The sequence below is a fragment of the Xiphophorus couchianus genome, chromosome 8, assembly GCF_001444195.1.
Source record: "Xiphophorus couchianus chromosome 8, X_couchianus-1.0, whole genome shotgun sequence".
NCBI lineage: Eukaryota > Metazoa > Chordata > Actinopteri > Cyprinodontiformes > Poeciliidae > Xiphophorus > Xiphophorus couchianus.
In genome coordinates this window covers 25,439,862-25,459,258 of record NC_040235.1, presented here as the reverse complement: position 1 = coordinate 25,459,258, position 19,397 = coordinate 25,439,862, and the positions used below count along the sequence as shown (strand labels likewise).

Below are 19,397 nucleotides of genomic sequence, written 5' to 3'. Positions count from 1 at the left end.
TGTCTCCGCCCCGTATTGAACCAATAAAGACGCGATTTATTCCGTATTGCTATAAATGTCTGATAGACACACCTATAACATACCTCAACACTAAGTGTAATAATAACGACCAAAAAAATAATATTAAGGTCAGCTAGATTGTTGTTTAGGGACCTAAATAGGACCCCACTAAACCACACGAACTGACGCTGTTGTCACGGTTGCTTAGAGACGGTTGCTACGCAGCCGCGATGAGCTGCTACCAACCCGCGTCTTTTTAAAATGTCCACCCGATAAAACACCGTCCTTAGAAATAAAACCTCTGGCAAAAATACAGACGGTAGTGGGAAGAAACAGGCTAAACAACCACAGTGAAATTTAACAGGGGCTTTAAAAAATTCAGTGGGTTGTTTGATATCAGACAGAATGGATCAGGAACCGCAGACCCGGCAGAACCTAAAGAACCTAAAGAACCAGAACATCAGTCTCTTCATCCCTCAGTCATTTCCTGAGACCGAAACATAATATGAATGGCAATTTAAAGAACAAATCATACAAATAGATTAATAGTAAATAAATAAATATTGTGAAGAAAACATTAAAAACGTTTGTTAGGATTGTGTAGGAAAAATGTTGATATCTTTTATAAGTGGTCAATATTATTTCACCATTTTATTAATGTGGGTTGCCAGTTTGGATCCTATCAAGCTATAAGAATGATAGAAAACCTGCTAACAAAAAGCCTCAGACCTGCAGCCTACAGGCTAACAGAAGTGGCTCTTTGGCTCAAATATATTAAATTATGAAATATTGCACAGTTTTTTGTTTCATTATTTTTTAATTGGCCTGTAGGCAACAATTTATTCACATATACATTTATTATTATTGATGCTTTAATTAAAAATGAGTTGTACAAGTTTATGTCGTTGGGCCGTGGGGGGGGGCATGTTCGCATACACCTCAGAAAGTATGTAGTTGCGCCCCTGCTTCTTTGCCTGTATCAGCCTGATTGTGAGGCTGATACGAGCCATGCTTAATTTACTGATCTAAAGTCATATCTTACGATCTCCTAACGACTTATAATTGCGAATATTATTGTCAAAATCAACAGATTCCCTCAGAAAACACAGTAAAGTTGAATTCTCCTCCTCTCCCTCTCACTGGCCACTCCAGCTCGGAGTTTTCGGGCTGCACTCTTTGTTCTGCTGCTCTCTCAGCTCAGCAGGCTAACATCTCTGTTCGGTGTGCAGCTGCAGCCGGCAGGCCCCGCTCGGCCTCCTCCCCCCGCTGCTCCAACAGGCCGCGCAGGCGCATTGGCTCCTCTGTGCGCTCTACTGTTTGCATTGTGTCTGAACTGCCGGCGAGCTTTAAAAATATTATACCCACCGCGGCAATGTCGGGCAGGTCGGTCCGAGCTGAGACCCGGAGCAGGGCGAAAGATGACATCAAGAGGGTTATGGCCGCTATTGAGAAAGTACGAAAATGGTAAGAGGAACAAGATTAAAAAAAAGCAGGCTTCGTTATCTAACACGAGAAAGGCTTGCTTGTTGGGGGAGGAGAGGGAAGGAGCGAGACGGAGAGAGGGATGAAATAGAAAGATAAAGGGCAGCTTTTTGAACGGCGGTTTCTCAGCAGATGTACTTGCGGCTCAGGTGCGACCGGGGCGCTCCAGCGAGGAGCGCCTTTCCCGGCTTTCGCGAGCCCGCTCGCGGGGGAAGCTCACGGCACAGAGCCGGTGTTTTTCCGTTGGTTTTTAACGGCAAAAAAAAGGGTTGAACCCAGAAGCCATTTCGATGTAGTCACATGAAGCCATTGCTGCCGAGCTGCGAGCGCAGGCGGCGGGCTGTTTGCGGCGAAACGGCCGATAAGTCTTGGACGCTGACACATTTTTGACGACGGCGCTCTTGAGTCGGAGCACTTTAGTCCGTGTGGAGTTTTAAATTAAGCGCTTTGAGTCGCCCTTTAGGTCTGCCGGAGAATAAGACACGGTGGGGGTTGGGAGAGGGAAGTAGGCTACTGTAGTGCATGGCTGAACACGTAGTGACTCAGGCTTATCTTTTTACACCAGAAAATCACATTCTGTCCTCTTTAAACAGCGCAGAAGCACATGTTTGTTCGGAGGACGTGACATTTATGGATGCAGCTGTTCGACTCCGCTCGGTGGCGGAATTTAATCTGATTTTCATTTATTCAGGCGGATTAATTTAAACGTCCCCGGGTCAAAGGCAGAAGTTTGGTTTTGTTGTAACTTTAGTATTTTTTTGTTTCACAAAATAAAAGCAACATCAAATACGATGGTGTAATGTAAAATAAATAGAAAGACGTTTATATTTTAGGATATTGTTCATTTTTATGTCCTTTTCAGTTTTGTAATAACTTATTTTGAATCAGCTAGGTAACATCTGAAGATTGAATAAGTTGGAAATACAAGGTTTTTTTTGTTTGTTTTTTAAAGCATTTATTTATTTTATTAATTTCGGTTTTTATATCAGGTTTTTCTTTAACATTGTTTTCTCATGATCTACTTCTAGCGCAATAATTTCTAGCTACATGAATATTAAACCAGAATATTGAGGTTTCTACACCTTTCTCTTACTTTAAAGAAATTTGATTCTAAACTTGTCATTTTCCATTAAAGATGAACACTAAAGGGAAACTTTTTTTTTTTTAGCTAACACTGGTTTTAAAGCTTAGACCGACTAGTTATTCGACCAACATTGGCATATTGAATTTATTTTTCGATTGAGCAGCAGAAGGTTGCTAGAAAAAAAAACTATAACCAAATTAAGAAGCTGCTTATAATTTGTTTCTTTCTTTTCTCCCCTCTTCCTTTGTTCCTTTCTTTCTTAACATTTGTCTTTCTTTTAAATGTGTGTGGTAAACCTGTTTACCACACAAATAGACAAATAGACATGTTTAATCAAAATTATTCTAATCACAGATGAAACCTTCAGAGATGTTTTATTTAAATTTTTTAGGTTTACATAAATAGTAACCTGGAGAAAAATATTGTACATTAGTTAAAGAGTACCAGATACAATAATAAAATAATGTGTGTGTACTGGATTATTGTTTGTGTTGTTGTCTTGACAACCTTTATGTAGATTTTACTTCATGGTCGTGTTGATTCTATTCAGAAAAGCACATCCACATAATATGGACATTTATATAATAATAGAATTGTTTCCAGATTTTAAATTGATTACTATCATTTTAAAATCTAGATTTAATAATAAATCGCTGAATTAATGTTTACGGGTTTCAGGTGAGTTACAATGATTAGAATAAGCGTAATTAATATAAAAATATTTTAATAATGACTTAACTGACTTTGTGACTAAAGTAGAGAAAATCTTTAATACACACTAATAAAAAAATCATTTTGATGTCTAAAAGTAACCTAAACAGCTAAAGTACTATTTAGTTGTTTCAAATGACAGCAATAAATGAAAACATTTTTGGATTTTTCCACGTAACATGCGATATCATGTCAGAGAACCTCAGAAAACTCTCAATGAAAAGCTTAAAATGTTCACAGGACATTCATAATAAATCACCATTTTAATAGTTTTTCTCGTATAAGTTAGTATACTAACTTATACAAGTATAACTTATACTTACACTAGTATAAGTATAGTATACTTATAAGTATACTAGTATAGTATAAGTATACTAGCATAGTTATACTAGTGTAAGTATACTTATACTAGTGTAAGTATACTAGGGAGTGGTTAGGTTGCCACGTTTCAGAGCGCCTTTCCACCAGAGGACACTTTGAATCTGCTTGTTTGTCTGTCCAATCAGGGAGAAGAAATGGGTGACAGTTGGAGACACATCCCTTCGCATCTACAAGTGGGTCCCGGTGACGGAGCCGAAATCAGACGACGTGAGTTCATGATTATTAGCAGAGCGTTTGCTGAAAATGTCACATGTAAGCGAAGCACAGACTGTAGCTCACTGTGTCTCCTGTGGTGCAGAAGAACAAAAATAAGAAGAAGGGTAAGGACGATAAATACGGCTCTGAGGTGACGACTCCGGAGAACAGCTCCTCTCCAGGGATGATGGACATGCATGGTGGGGTTTCTACACACGTTTTCTGTCTTGTGCTCGTTGGCCGTGTGTTTTCTGACTCTCGGTCTGCCCTGTGCCAGATGACAACAGCAACCAGAGCTCCATCGCTGACTCGTCCCCAGTGAAGCAGGAAAACAGCTGTAGCACCAGCCCCGCCCCGGAGTCCAACGCCGCGTCTCACCGCGACAACGGCGAGGCCAAGACTGACCAGAGCCCAGACAGCAAGAGAGGTCAGACCATCACAGACACAATATATACCAGTAAACACCAGTATGTACCAGTATATGCCGTCTGCTGTTTTTGTCTTCATCCTCAATTTAAAACAACCACTTCCCCTTTGATAAAACCACTGCACACCTGTGTTGCCCCAATCCAACCTCCTGGGAATTTAACCGTCAACTTTTCTGTCTCACTTCTTTGATCTCAACACAAACAGACAAATAGTTTCAGCTTGCTAGCCTTATTTAATCTGTTGCTCTAAATAACCAGGTTAAACTGGTTATTTATCTTGGAAGTTTAGAATCTGCAGTTCTGATGAGGCGCTTTGTCCTCGAAGGCGGAACTAGGTCCACCCAGGCGTTTTGCACAGCTAAATGGTTGCCATGGAGATTAAAGGATTTCTTAAACATGCATGAAAGAATCAAAGCAACACTCCATGTAGGTTTTTGATGTGGGAAGAACATAACATTATGTAAAGCTAGGGGGAAAAAAAATCTATTTTACATAATACTGCCCCTTTAAGAAAGTTATTTCAATACTCTGAAAACAAATCTCCGGAAACATATATACATTTATCATTTCTAAACATATTCATAGAAAATGGTAGAGTAGCTCTGATTTATGTTTATTATTTTTTGGTTGAGGCGTTTCTTTGTTTGGACCATTATTCACTCTGGTTGTGGATGCCGCAAAGCTGGAAGGATTTTTGCTTTTTTAGCGTTAAGACATTTATGATGCATAACCGTGGCAACAACTTATTGTTTTTGCGACTCAAAAACTAAAGTAATCCCTGAACTCTGACCCCAAATTCCAGAGGATTTGAAAAAGAGACTTTATGGATGCAGAGTAGGACCAAAGAGCAGCAAAAGCAGATGAGGCAGATTAGCAGTGATGACCAACAGCTGATGATGTCATCCATGAAGTGTAGTGGTGCGTTCACACCAAACGCATTTCGCACGTCTGGTTTACATTCAAAGGCGCATTGAACACCCATTGTGACACATTTCCTGCCTCTAGCATGATTTGAAGCGTTTGAAGCGTCTCATGCTTCAAACGCAATTTGAAGCATGAGATGCTTCAAATCGCACACGATGTCCGACAAATAGGCCGGCATCAAAAAACGACAGCTAGAGCGATTTTTGACGTGCCTCCACATAGTCTTAGAAGGTAAACCAAATGCTCAAAACGCTAGCTGTAGAGCGAAATGTCAAGCATCTGCATTCAAAGTCCACACGCGTCGAACTTGAATCGTCCGACATATAATGATGTGTTTAGTGTGAACGCACCATTACTGTGAAATATGTTTGCTCCCCTGAAATTGAGCTGTTTTCATGTCATGACAGACAGCAACCATCTTCAGTCAGAGGCCTCTTCAGATTTGTTGCTAAACTGACTGCTACTAGAAATCCTTTAAGTGGAAATAAAGTGTAATTGATTTGATTATTTGTTTCAATCAGAAACCAGATGGATAAAGTATAAAATATTATAAAAACAGAGTAAAAGAATGACATAGAATAAGAACCAGATCCATAAAAAGGGCTGCAGTACAAATTTAAGTGTAAACTTTTGCAGTCTGTGCAAGAAATCTAGCATTGCAGAATGTATTTTTTCCCTTTTGTCAGAGCATCTACATCTGTTGGCTTTGTTCAAACTTAATTAATAAAGAACGGGGGGCGGGGTCACATTTTAGTAGTTGTCTTTAATATAATTTTAGTTTCAGCTCTTTGGGTTATGATTCCGATCTTGCAGTTACCCCAAACAACCACTTGGGGTCACTAATGTGTCGAAAAAGCGGCCATGAAAAGAGCACACCGTCGCGCCAAACACGCACTGAAGAGTTCTTGTCTGTATTTGCTGCCTGATGAAGTGAGAAGTTTGTCTGAGATTTTTTTAATTTTTTTTTTTTTAATACTGTGTTGTGATTTCAGGGAAGAGCATCCCTACATCAGAGACCTCAGAGCGAGCACAAAGTGCCAAGAGAGACAGTCTGTCCTCGGGGGAGAAGGATTCCTCAGACAGCAAAGCCACTCAGGTATGAACATGTCTGCACGTCTGTCTGCAAACCTCTCAGAGGAGCAGTAACCCATGCAGGAAACAAAGTGTTCACGTTTTCACACACTCCTCCGGATCTCTGTTCTACCTGCTTTCTAGGAACAGCATGGCTAATAAAGCAAAAGCACGTTAAGAATAAATCACTGAAAGAATGAGAGATTTTACCTTTTGTTGTTCTGTGACTTGAAAACATGACTCATTTCATAAAAAGCCTAACAAAACCGAAACAACATTTTCTTTTTCACTCGTGTTTCAGATGACAGTCCTGAACAGTGATTTCCTACGGCACACACTGAACGGTTACTGAATATTTAAAGACCTCTAGTGTGGACGTGCTGCCCTTGAGGCATGTGCGTCCCTTTAGAAGTCCATCTGTAACATTCTCACTCAGTCATTAAAGGACCCCTGTGGGGGTTTTGACCTCCAGCAGCTGCTGGTAAATACTAATTAGAATTAGCTAAAATGCTAATCCTAGTTAGTGTTTTAGCTCACTTTGAAAAAAAGCATTGTGATAGCCCACATGCTATTGAGAACATTTTAGCTATCATTAGGAGTTTAACTAATTCTAGCTTTTAAATGGGTTTTTGTCATAGTAAATGGAGTATAGGTCAACCTGCTACTGGCAGTATACATGCTGTCATTAGTATTTTAGCTAGCTGTTGCATTTTAGCTTACACAACGCCGCTTGCACCTAATGTCTGTCTTCTGCAGCTGACTACAAATCCTTCTGCAATTTTCACTAGCTGTGTTTCCTTTTATCATATAACTGCGCAATTTGATATTTTGAAAATAAATTTGCTTAATGGAAACATGGCAATTTTGAAAAACACTTGTTTTTTTTTTTTATAAAATGGTTTGACACTAGGATAAAGTGATTTTATTTTTTTATTATCAAATTTGGTTTATTTTGCAAAATGGAGACACTCTTTTTGCATCACACAAGTCACGTGATCGACAGCCAGAAGAAGACGACAGGAAGTGGCCGGAGGAGTCATGTTTGTTAATGAACAAGCTTACTCACGTGTGTTTTTAATTGCCTTTCTTATTTAAAGGAAACACTGCAATTGCAAAGTAGTTTTTTGACATTAGAGTTTTGAACATAGAGATAATGGAAACGCAGCTAGTCACTGGTTGGGGCTGAACAAGGTGAAAACGTCCTGCCTGATCCTAACTTCGTGGTGCATCTTTGCTCATCAGATGTAATCATGCTTTGTATTTTTGTTGTTGTTGTTTCTTGCTTACAGGATCTACAGGAGGAGACCCCGCCCAGCAAGAAAAGCAAACTGGAGTCCTCATCTCAGGACTTTGAGGAGAGCTAAATGTTTCGGGCTGAGTCATTCTCTCCTTCACCTTCCTGTCTCCCTTCCTCTGTACCTCCTCCCATTAATTCTAGATGATTTAGGGCTAATGGACACACCGGCTCTCCTCTTAGATTGTTTTTTTTTCCCCCCTCCCTGCTCTTCTAAACCAAGGGGAGAACGGACGTCTCTCTTCCTTATCGCTGTTTCCCACTTCCCGTTTCGCCACCTCTACCCAAATACTGCCACCGAGGGAGGATGGATATTACCTCTTGTTCAGTGGTTCCCCCTTCGTGCTTCCTTCCAGTCCTCCACATTTTGTTTTGCCAAGAGAAGCGCCAGACTCAAGCCTCGGGACAGCGTCGGCAGCTCAGCCCCAGCCACCGCCAGACCAGAACACAAACCCCAACCCGCTTCTGTGACTTAAAGAGCTCTGAGATTAGGACGAGGCCGATCGCAGACGCTGCTCTGAGATCACTCTTTTGTTTCACTGCTAGCGGTTTAGCTCAGGATAAGTCAAGGGGCTGACCTGGTCTCAGATCAGTGGCTGTGGCAGCCCCCCGCCCCCCCCTCCTCACCCCCAAGGCCACGTCTCGCTTTCAATCCTCCCGATTCGCCTCCTGCTAGACTAATGTTCTCTTTTGTTTAGGGAATGTTTAGTTATATCTCTCTTTTTGTTGTTTTTTCTCCCTCAGGAGGGTCAATGCACTGTTATGGTATGTCACAATCGATCACAGATAGATTTGCTGCTGTAGTGGATGTCTTTTATCTCTATCCATGAAAAGTTCTCCATGTTTGTGTTTTTATTTTTCTCCTAAAGTGAATTAGCTCGCGGTTCGTAGAGGAAGAGGGCAACGGTGCACGCCGAGACGGACTATTGGATAAGTAGTGAGGACAGACATGGTTAGAGCGCGTCCCGGAGGTGTGTGCCTTGAGTTGTTACGACTAATACAAGTTTTAGTTCAAGCAGGTTTGGACTTACGTTTTGGTGCCATGCTTTGTTTCGGTTTGTTTTTTGCCTTATAACTGTCACTAATTAGTTTTTCCAATTATTTATATTTAACTCCACCTGTTAGGATATTTTCTCTGAGGAAAAGATTTGGGAGATATTTGCTTCCTTGCTGCGGGTAAAAAAAAAAAGACATAATGTGATTTAGAGCGACACCAAGTCGGCTGTACGTAAATGCAGGCAGTTATTTGGGCAGCAAGGTATCATTACGTGTTGGCATCCGCCCGCTCGCTTTCCTCCCAGCAAGGAAGTAAACGTGTACTACTCCTATAAAACGCGTCAAAATTAGGTTTTAACACTACCCAGAAGTTGATCATGTTCATTCCTTTTAAGCACCTGCAAACCTCATTCATCCATCAGAACTTCCTGTTTCTTTCCACATCACCATCGACTCGCATTCTATCGTCTTATTTCCCTGTACTGGTTCCGTGTCACTACTCGCCTGTGACCTACACATGCTGGTGCCGCTCGCCACTAAAGGTCCAGTCTCTCTCTCTGCTTTTTTTTTTTTGTCGCTCAAACATTTGGTTCTGATCCTCCTTCAAGGTGCTGTCTGTCGGCTGAATCCATACGCACGTGGCATGGTGCCCCCTGACTGTGTGCTGATTAGTGCAGTTTACTTGAACTTTAAAGTACGGATTCAGACCTACGACCTCTAATGTAAAAAGAAAAAAAAAACTGTCTCATGTTAAGATTTACTTTCATTAATCCATCCTGGATGAATTTAGATCAACTGAATCACTGCGAACCGTGACGGGACGGGGCTACGATGCATTTTACAACCCAGAATCAGATTTTCAGCAAATCAACATTCACACGGATGGAGAGGAAGGAGTTAAAACATTGTCTCGGTTCAGAGGGTGGATTAGCATATACCTCATTCCCAGTCCAGCAGAGCTGGAACTTTAAAAATGCTATTGTATTGACATTAACAGTTATAAACAGCATTACATATACACTCAGTTTAAGAAAAACAAATTCTCACTTATGTTGTAGCGTTCACTTGATTGAGCCAATTGATTTATAGTTTGCTCATAACTGTGTGTAAAAAGAAAAATGAGAAAAAAAAAGAGCTGTGAGATGAAAAAAAAACTTTTTTTTTTCCTTGGGACCATTTTTTTTTTCTTTAGATCGTGTACAGATTTATGGTTTGGTTTGACTTATTTATTCCATCAGTAGTGCTTGGTTTTGTTTTTATCATGTCCAGTGGTTTTGTTTTCTTAATAAAAGTCATACAAATGCTCTGTCTGTGTCAGTCTGTTGGAAACTTCTGGAAATGGAGGACGCTTCAGAACACATTTGGTATTTTACTTTTTAGCTAAATGTCAAATTTTATCTCCATGCTTTTGAATGCTACAAGTTGATGTCCTTGGATTTCATTATCCTAATGATTTTTTTATACTTACCCTTAACTTCCTACCACATAGACCTAATCTTTATCCTACATCTTTTAAATCCCGTCTTCGAACTACACACATTCGGTTAATAAAGTATTGTTTGATATCGTGTCTGTAATCGTGAACCATAATAAACACCAGTGGGGTTTTGCGCATGCGCCAACCGAATGCAAATTCTCACATGACCTTAACACCCAGCTACATAAACCCAATCTTTATCCCTCATATTTGAAATCCCACTTTAAACGAAACTACACTGACGCATTCGCTGAATAATGGTTTGACATCGTGTCAGTGAACCCTAACACCAATTGGCTTTTTGCGCATGCGCCAACCGGAAGCAAATTCTCGCATGAACCAGGAAGGGTTTTCGGCTACCGGAGCCTGGGAGCGGCGTTGGGTCTGAGAGTGGTGCGAACGGCTGCAGCTATATATTATTGGCTAGACTCCTCTCACAAGAGGCGTAACAAGGCGTGCTCGAAGTATGCCAACTAAACCTTATTCAGTGAAAATGATATTCTAAAAGTGGAACTGACCCTAATAATGCGAGCGGATGTTCTACTGAACCAGCAGTTTTAAGAGTTTACTGTGCGAGGTAGGGAACGGCCCCGTTTTCCGCGTCTTAATTCACTTTTTTCAGCTGCAGTGAGTCGCTGTACTGCATTAGCTTAGCTAGCCTGCTAAACTCAGTCGAGGTGCTAACGGTGACAGCTGGCGAGTCCACGTAACCTGATGAATGAAAGCGCTCGAAGCGAAATGTAGGGTTTTGTTTTAGCTCGGTTTGTGCAGTGACCGGAGTGGCAACATTATTTATGACTTCAATTGTACAATTTGATGTTGAATATGTTAGCACACTGCTCTGTTGAGCAGCGCTTTCAACCTATAAAGCAGCCGCATGTGTTAGCCGGCTAAGGCTACTTCAGCTGTGCAGCAAATTAGATTAAACTGAGAGCTAAACAAATATAATAATAAAAAATCTCCACATAAAGCAGCAGAGGGTCAGGAAGAAAAAAAGTTGAACTATTTGGTTAAAGTGATGAAATATAGACTTCATTCAGACTGGTCTAGGGAGGAAATCGGATATTTCTTCTCATCTGTTTTTTTACGAGCTGTGACATTTAAATAACGGACACATGACCTTACACACGTAACATTATCATGCCTGCATGTAAAAGTAGGTATTTTAGCAACATGTTCAAAAGTTGTTTGTCCATTTCAACCTGATATTGTCCTAAATGAACTTTGATATGATGCCAAGATTATGTAGTCGGGTTAAAAATTAAGGAAGGCTCTCTAAACCGTGTGGCAGATTCTCAATTTATATCGAAATATGTAAGAAGTGACCTAAAATCTCATAAGATCACTAACATTTACATTTTCTTTCATATCTTACTATGAAACTATGATGCGTTCACTGACCAGTAAAGGTTACAATTTTTAGCTACTTTTACGCTTCATTTCAATCAGTGAAACAGTGATACTACTTCAACAGCCTTATTGTAGTCTTCTCATAAATGGAGGCTTTATGCTCAACCAAAATGACAAAGTTGTGACGTCAGGGAAAGAAAAAGGACATGGTGAAGGGATGGGGTGGACAAAAACACAACGTGAAACATCAGCTGCCATGCAGACGCTACTTTGTTTTCTTGTTTCTCAAACTTTCTTATTGTTTCTCTTCACCTTGCCCAGATCATTTGTGATGGCTACTACTGAAATGGAATCTGGGTCTACAGAAAGCAGGTCTGAGCAAGGATCGTTGGACCCCGATTCGAAGTACCCACTTAAAGTTCTTTACTGCGGAGGTACGATCAATAAACTCAATTTGTCGCGTAATCTTGACGGCCTCTAACCCGAGTTTTTTTGTTTTTCTTCCTACAGTGTGCTCCCTACCTACAGAGGTGAGTTTCATCATTAGACAGACTTTGCACTCGCATTGTGTGGACTATAAACAAGCGCCTGCAGATTATTTCTTTCGAGAGTTGTAAAAACCGGTGATGTCTCCGCAGTACTGCGAGTACATGCCCGAGCCAGCCAAATGTAGGCAGTGGCTTGAGAAGAACTTTCCAGATGTGTTTGCCAAGATGACTGTAGGTGAGTACCTTCAAGGTTTTCTGTGGATTTGTTGCTTCACTCCCCTACAATTTAAAGAGCTTAGTTAATAGTGGTTAGAGAGATTAGAAGTCTGTGTAAATACCAGTTTTCAGTAACTTTAAAAGCTAAATTATTGGCTTGGTCTGTATAGGATCTCTTGCCTTTATAGGAATGAAGTTCTGTCATTGGATACTTTTTAAGCTACAGAGCCAATACATACAGAGCAAGATGGTGTTTTTAGACACATCTGGATGGCAAATCTAATTCCAAGTTGAAGTATGCATATGCAGATGTGCCCTGGTGGGTGAATCTGCCAGTCAGAGCTCTGCCACAACAGAGCAAAACTGGACAGTGGCTGATTTTTCAGACCTTTGTGGAGGTAAATACAATTTGTTTCTTGTATTGGCTTTTCACTCCAAAGTAAAGGTGACCTATTATGTTTCACTGGACAAGTTAGGATAGGTCTGTTGCCTATGCAAAACAAGTCAATTACATTTTTTGCACAAAATTACAAAAAGTGATTTTGTAGATTTCAGTCTACTCAGTTCTGCCTGTGTTGAGCTTTTTTAGGGCCCCTTGTCACTTTAAATCCAAATAAGCTGCTGCTGGTCACGCCCCCCCATAACTCAATGTTTACACTCGTATATGAAAATGGCTGCAAACAGACTCGCCACTATACATTTTTGAAAAGCATTAGTGGAGCCTCTTGCGTGCAGCAAGTGATTTTGGAAGGGTAAGTCAACAACAATGCATTTGTCTTTTCCAGCAGCCATTGTACAGCGCATACAGTGGTAAAACCAGCTGACCAAACATGCTGGAGCCTCTCTTATGTTGCTAGGTAACGGTGCATGTTGATTTTTGACCTACCGTTCAGGTTTTTGAAATGGCTCATTTTCCAGACACAATAAAACTTTAACTTCTTGCCAAAAAACAGTTAAAGATTATTTTATTCTTCTTTTGAGACAAAATATGTAAATTTTGCATAAAGGTCCTCTTACAGCTATTGGTGCACCCCTGATAATAAAAATAACAAATATTCATTATTAATACTGAGGAATTGGGAGTAGCAAAGTATAAAAAAAAAACTTGTTTGTAATCAGGTTTCTCAAAGTAAACCAATATTTACTCTAGTAGACGAATATCATTTTTGCAAAACTGGTTGAAATTCTTCTTTTTGCTTCTTTGGTCCCTCTGGTCCGGGAGGAAATGCTCCCAAACAGGAATCCGGCACTGGAGAAGCTCCCCCTTCAGGCGAAGAGGAGGAGAAGAAGAAGCAAAAACGAGGTATAACTTCACATATTAGTCTATATATTCATATTTAATGTCTGTGCGTTGTGAAGGCTTGCCACCAAAGTCAAATTAGTTATTTGTGTGCAAAATATTTCCCAATAAAACTGATTCTGTTTTTGGATATGATGCACTTGTGGGTTTATTTTTCCTGAAGTTTCCCCATCTCTCAGCACCATTGCTGTCGGCATGGAGATCAATGATGCCAGTGACTCAAATCTTGCTTGATTTTCTTCTTTTTAGGTGGTAGAGGCCAAATTAAACAGAAAAAGAAGACGGTGCCTCAGAAAGTCACAATAGCCAAAATTCCAAGAGCAAAGAAGAAATATGTCACACGAGTATGTGGCCTGGCAACATTTGGTGAGACTTGTGCCGCCCCCCTCCATCTACGCATGGTGATGTTAGGGTTTTTTTTGCACGTTTGTCTAAATGTCGATCCCTTTGTTGCAGACATTGATCTTAAAGAGGCTCAGCGATTCTTTGCTCAGAAGTTCTCTTGTGGTGCCTCAGTTACAGCCGAGGATGAAATAATCATTCAGGGAGATTTTACAGATGACATAATTGACGTCATTCAAGAAAAGTGGCCTGAGGTAAAACAAACAGTCTTCATGGAAAAAGTTTCATGACTTTTTATACCCGTTAAGTTTGGTAAAATGCACTTTTTTTCCATCTTTATCTGTAAACTCAAACACATCTGGTTATGAATATTTGATTGAAACCTTGCAGCACTGCGATTTCGAACAACAAAATTCATAAAGGGCTGGTTTGGTGTTTAGATTTGTTTCAACTTAGCATTTTAAATAAAAAATGTGTGTGGCTATACAGGAAAGAAACCCAACATACATACTTAAATAATACATTGAAAATCGTTAAAAATAGTATTTTAGAATATTAGATTTGAAATGGTTACAAAAAGGTAGAATTTAAAGCAAATATAAACTTGTTTTACAAAAACGTACTTTACGTTAAGTTTTTAATGTAAAGTGCTTTACATTAAAAACTTAAATGATTAAAATGTAAAGCACTTCATTAGTCACAATTACCTTGACAGTTGAGACGGATATTTGATTAAAAAGGGAAAAATGTGCAACAAAAGAATAGTTTAAGCAAACCTTGATGATTATTTGAGACGTTTTATACGGAAAAAACATGAACAATTTTGAGCAGCAGATGATTCTTCTGTCGTCTTTGACTTGAAACGCTCCTTAGCAAAAGTTTTCTAACGTTTCCATGACTTTCTACTAACTTTGACGTATTTTACTGGTATTATACATGATAGACAAACGCATCGTAGTGAACAGTTCTGCATTGGAAGAGAAACAATAAATTGATTTTATAATGGCCAGTGAAACAAATGGCCAAACTTTGGACCCTGTCTACACTGAAATGAACACGGTACGTTTTTGTAAACGACAGGACGCAGCGCCACAGAAAACGCCGTTATTGGCGCCATGTTTATTTGTGAGAGTGAAACGCTTGTGGGAGAGAGCTGGAGCTACAGCGTCGCTTCATAAAGCACGCGGCTCACTTGGCCACAAGGATACGTAAAGCCGCCATTTTGAAATTTAACCAAGATGCCGGAACTCGATTTCAAATTATGATAATTTCTGGTCTCCCAAAACGCCAGATGCGTGTGGACGCACAGACTAAACGACAAAAAAAATCCTCTCTGCTGATGCATCTAAAATCATCTCTGTGTGGGCGGGGCCTAAGTACGTTAAGACAAGATTAGTGAATAATAATAATAAGGCTTTGAAAAAGACTTGAGAGACTGAGGTTTAGCTTTTTGCAGAACAATGGTCATTAAATATGTCCAGAGCCACAACTGAATAGTTTAGATCAAAGCATATTCGTGGCCTAGCCAAAGTGGGTTTTTTTGTTGGTGTTTATTATTTGGTTGATAAAGTTGTTGGATTGCTATTAGAAATCTGGAAAAGTAAAGCCTTTGTGATTAGTTTGTAACTCCAGAGGCAGGATTTGATCAGGCAAAAACTTTCACACAACAAAACTACGATTTTAGAAAACGGTTAATGTACGAATCTGCAAACTCAACACACCCATTTCTGAGTTCAGCCTCTTTCTCCCTCTGTAGGTAGATGATGACAGCATCGACGATCTGGGTGAAGTCAAGAAGTAAAGACCAAATATGCACTTTCACTGGGATGGATGTGACCTGTAACATCAAGAACAACCTGGCCAAATGTACACATTATGTCATTTTATACCTATTTTATTTACTGTACATAAAAAGGTGCAGACTTGGCCACTCACTTGGCGGCAGTTTTTTTTTTTTTTAGTCAATAGCTGCTTTCTCTTGTTTGCCAAAGGCGTGGTATGAATTAAGTCCTTCACAAATGTTCTTCACTCAAGCAAATCTGTAGGCTAATAAATTTCATTCTCCTCTGTCTGTTCTGCTGTTCCGCTCTTCATTCCTGGTTGGTTTTCCATTTATGTTTTCGACGAGTTAAGTGTTTTCTTTTCCAGAGTGGGCTTTGTCGTCATCGCCTACTTTATGAGTCCCGTAGATGGCCGCGGGTTACTTGTTTTTCCTGCGTCTTACTGCTCACCCAAGAGTAAACCTATTCCCAGGTATAATAGTTTTCTAATGAAGCTCCCATCCCCAGGCAGATAACATTTACAGTTGTTATAATGCTCCTTTGGGTCAACACCACTTCCCCACAGATAACGCCGGTGCACAGATGCTCGCTCCACTTTGGAATTAGCATGTTTGTCCGTGAGCCCTTTTGCATAAGTGCAAACATGATTTGCTGTGCAACTAAAGACACCTGGTGCACCACGTCTTTAATCACTCGGAGCTGGTTGTTGCTCATCACCGATGGGTCAGTGATAGGTGTTTTCTCAACCTACATCAAAGAAGGAAGGGCTATTCTGAACAAGGAAGAAAGAACACAGAAACTAACATCCTACACGGGCAGACTAACAGGTAAGGAGTATTCTGGTAGATAAAAAAAAAAACACATGTTCAAGGTGAAGGGATAAAGCTAGTACTGTGTTTCACATGGTTTAACAAATTAGAACACTAAACATTTAAATGAAAACAACTAGTAAACCTACTAATGTAAGAATGATAACAAAACATAATTGTTTCAACAGTCAGAAGATGAATAGTTCCCGTTCAGACGTCTGTTGTGCCTTTGATTCTCCCATCCTGGACCGGGTTCTGCCTCCAGTTCTGATCCTGGAGTTCGTGTTCGGATTATTGGGGAATTTCTTGGCTCTGTGGATGTTCACCTTCTACATGGACACGTGGAAGCCCAACTCCGTGTACCTCACCCATCTAGCGGTTGCGGACTCCGTCGTACTGTTCTGCCTTCCCTTCAGAGCGGACTACTACTGGCGTGGGAAGGACTGGATCTACGGTGACATCCCGTGCCGCATACTGCTCTTCCTGCTGGCCGCCAACCGTGCGGCGGGGATCTTCTTCCTCACAGCCGTGGCCGTCGACCGATACCTCAAGATCGTCCGCCCGCGGAACCCCATCAACCGCCTGGGCCTGGGCTACGCTTTGTGGGTCTCAGTCGGCCTGTGGGGGTTGATTTTTCTGGCCACCGGGTATCTTCTCGCCAGCGAGCACTTTTTCTACAACAGCAACCGCACACAGTGCGAGAGTTTCAACATCTGCATGGGCGTCACGCCTCTCTCCATCTGGCACAACGCCTTCTACGTCATCCAGTTTTTCCTGCCGACCGCCATCGTGGCGTTCTGCACCATCAGAATCACCTGGCAGCTGAGAAACAGGACTTTGGACAAACGGGGGAAGATCAAGCGCGCCGTTCAGTTCGTCGCGGCCGTGGCCCTCATCTTCATCACCTGCTTTTTCCCCAGCACCATGTCTCGCATCGCCGTGTGGATCCTAAAGGTGTGGTATGACGAATGCAGACATTTCGAAGAGGCCAACCTGGCGTTCTACACGACCGTGTGCTTCACCTACTTCAACAGCGTCCTCAACCCCGTCGTGTACTATTTCTCCAGTCCGTCGTTCAGCGGCTCCTTCAGAAAGGCGCTGAACAAACTGCGGGGAAGGAGCGACGACAAGGAGCCGACGCAGTCGACCGACAGCAACTTTTCCACTGTTGACGGTGACGGCATCTGAAACCACTGGACGGGGGAAACGGCAATGAGTGAAAACGTTTTTTACACGTTTATAGCTGTAATAAAAGGCAGAAAAGATTTTAAAAAATAAAATAAATAAGTAGCGCACCTCATATGTAGCAAACCTTGTGGTTATTTTTTATTTTCTTAGGCGGCGTTGAGCGAACCCGCGCGAGCTTTCTTGCCTACGCGCGGTCCTGACCCCGTGTGCGTGCGTGCGTGCTTTCTTTCTTTAGCAACTGAAAACCTAAAAGTCAACAAATTGACTTAATTTTCAAAAAATGAAGTCTCTTAATTCTAATAGCAAATGGAAATATGAAGCAATTCATAGAGCGTTTGACAATAAGATCCAAAGTGAATGCTGATGGTTCTGTTTGGTGAAAGTAATCGACTCCATTCAGCATGAGTGAAGCTTAAGTGGGACGTGCTCGATAAATGACCACAGACCTCATTAGAAGTGTAACTTTTCTTATTCGCGAATCATAAGTGAAGAACTGATCAGATGTCCTCCTGAATGTCAACAATTTATTCAGCGTTTGTGCTAGGCTTTCAAAAAAAAAAATTAAGTCTCTTAATTATAATAACACGCCTTGGGTCTCAAATACACATATTTTCTAAATCAAGTCTTCTGAAACTGTCATTGATTTTTATATATATACATATACAAATGCCACTAGCTTATATATATATGCGTATATTTATACATTTGACTGAGGAAGCTAGGTGTCATTATGCTGCAACAAAACTAAAAACTTAATCGGAATATGTACGTATCATGGGCGTAGGTTTGGGTATGGACGGTCGTGACATGTCACGACCAATATTCAAGGGATATAAACTAGTCCCGACCAATTTTTGCCATATTAATAAAAAAAACAACATATGTATTTTTTAACAAAAACAAAATAAATAAACGAAAATCTACATTGATTAGTTTAATATTTCAATATAATACGCAGTGGTAGCATTCATTCCGAGACCATGTCGCCACCAAAAAAGAAAAGGACGACAGACATTAGAAGTTATTTCTCTACCTCGGCTGTAAGTACAGTGAGGGGACCCATAAGTTAGATATCTATCACGCAATAATATCTCAACAATTGGATCTTTTTCCTGAAGTGCAAGAAGTCATTTTTTGTTCTTATCTGCAATTGTGTTTGTTGTATAATCAGTAGATCCAGAGGATATTTCTTTTGATCTTACTTGTAATGTTTGCTGAATTTTGAAAAGGAAAAAGTAAAGTGTTCTTGAACTGATCTGCTGAGCATGACTGTATCTGGTTGTCTACACAAGATGTATGATCAGGTTATGGTTGGGGGGAGGGGGTTATTACACCAATGTGCCCCCCCCCCCCCCCCACTGGTCAAAAATGGTCGGTCCGGGGGGGCGGGGGCGGGGGGGGTCAGTAAGTTGTAAGGTCCCACCAAAACTTAGACCAAACCTACGCCCTTGGTCTAATTATAAGACTTTGCTTTTCATTAAGTCTCCTACCAGTGAAAAATTAAATGTAAAGCAAACATGAGAAACGAATCAACAGTGACTTAATGACTGGCAGTGTCATTTAAAAAAATAATAATAATAATAAAAAAAATATATATATATATATATTTATATATAGGCTATGGCTCATCACCCTGGATACATCCTTTTTGAAAGTGGTATGAGGGAGTAAAATATGACATTTGTGCTAAAAATGATTGTTTTTCGTTTTATAAGAGAAAGATTCATTATGGCTGCTTGGTCAGTAAAGTAATTATTGACAAGTTATTCTTTTCACGTTCTCCCTCATTTCAGTTCCAAAAATAATTGTCACTCGTTTTTACACTGCTTTAAATGTGACTATTTATTTCACTAAGCCTACGTTTCTTAATTTAAAAAAAA

The 19,397-nt window shown here is 40.5% G+C and overlaps 3 protein-coding genes across 7 annotated transcripts; all 3 read left to right on the top strand.

Annotated features, from left to right (window-relative positions):
* Positions 1-1,233: 1,233 nt before the first annotated feature.
* On the top strand, positions 1,234-9,872 carry bcl7a (BAF chromatin remodeling complex subunit BCL7A). The gene is made up of 6 exons (XM_028024942.1): positions 1,234-1,464; positions 3,784-3,865; positions 3,957-4,053; positions 4,131-4,280; positions 6,198-6,301; positions 7,566-9,872. The coding sequence occupies exons 1-6, from the start codon at positions 1,373-1,375 to the stop codon at positions 7,638-7,640; spliced, it is 600 nt and encodes a 199-aa protein (XP_027880743.1). The 5' UTR covers positions 1,234-1,372; the 3' UTR covers positions 7,641-9,872.
* Positions 9,873-10,385: 513 nt separating this feature from the next.
* Positions 10,386-15,810, top strand: denr (density-regulated protein). 3 transcript variants are annotated; one of them, XM_028024940.1, is made up of 8 exons: positions 10,386-10,507; positions 11,715-11,827; positions 11,904-11,923; positions 12,032-12,116; positions 13,302-13,400; positions 13,647-13,763; positions 13,854-13,993; positions 15,496-15,810. In XM_028024940.1, the coding sequence occupies exons 2-8, from the start codon at positions 11,725-11,727 to the stop codon at positions 15,538-15,540; spliced, it is 609 nt and encodes a 202-aa protein (XP_027880741.1). In that variant the 5' UTR covers positions 10,386-10,507; positions 11,715-11,724; the 3' UTR covers positions 15,541-15,810. The 3 variants fall into 3 exon arrangements, with proteins under 3 accessions (XP_027880741.1, XP_027880740.1, XP_027880742.1); XM_028024939.1 differs by having other exon boundaries at positions 10,398-10,620; XM_028024941.1 differs by having other exon boundaries at positions 10,400-10,620; positions 13,311-13,400.
* A 68-nt stretch (positions 15,811-15,878) lies between these two features.
* On the top strand, positions 15,879-17,629 carry LOC114149245 (hydroxycarboxylic acid receptor 3-like). Of its 3 annotated transcripts, none has more exons than XM_028024928.1 (2): positions 15,879-15,992; positions 16,086-17,629. In XM_028024928.1, exon 2 carries the CDS (start codon positions 16,456-16,458, stop codon positions 17,515-17,517), a length of 1,062 nt encoding a protein of 353 aa, XP_027880729.1. In that variant the 5' UTR covers positions 15,879-15,992; positions 16,086-16,455; the 3' UTR covers positions 17,518-17,629. The 3 variants fall into 3 exon arrangements, with proteins under 3 accessions (XP_027880729.1, XP_027880730.1, XP_027880731.1); XM_028024929.1 differs by having other exon boundaries at positions 15,969-16,347; positions 16,518-17,629; XM_028024930.1 differs by having other exon boundaries at positions 15,969-17,283; positions 17,397-17,629.
* Positions 17,630-19,397: the final 1,768 nt, after the last annotated feature.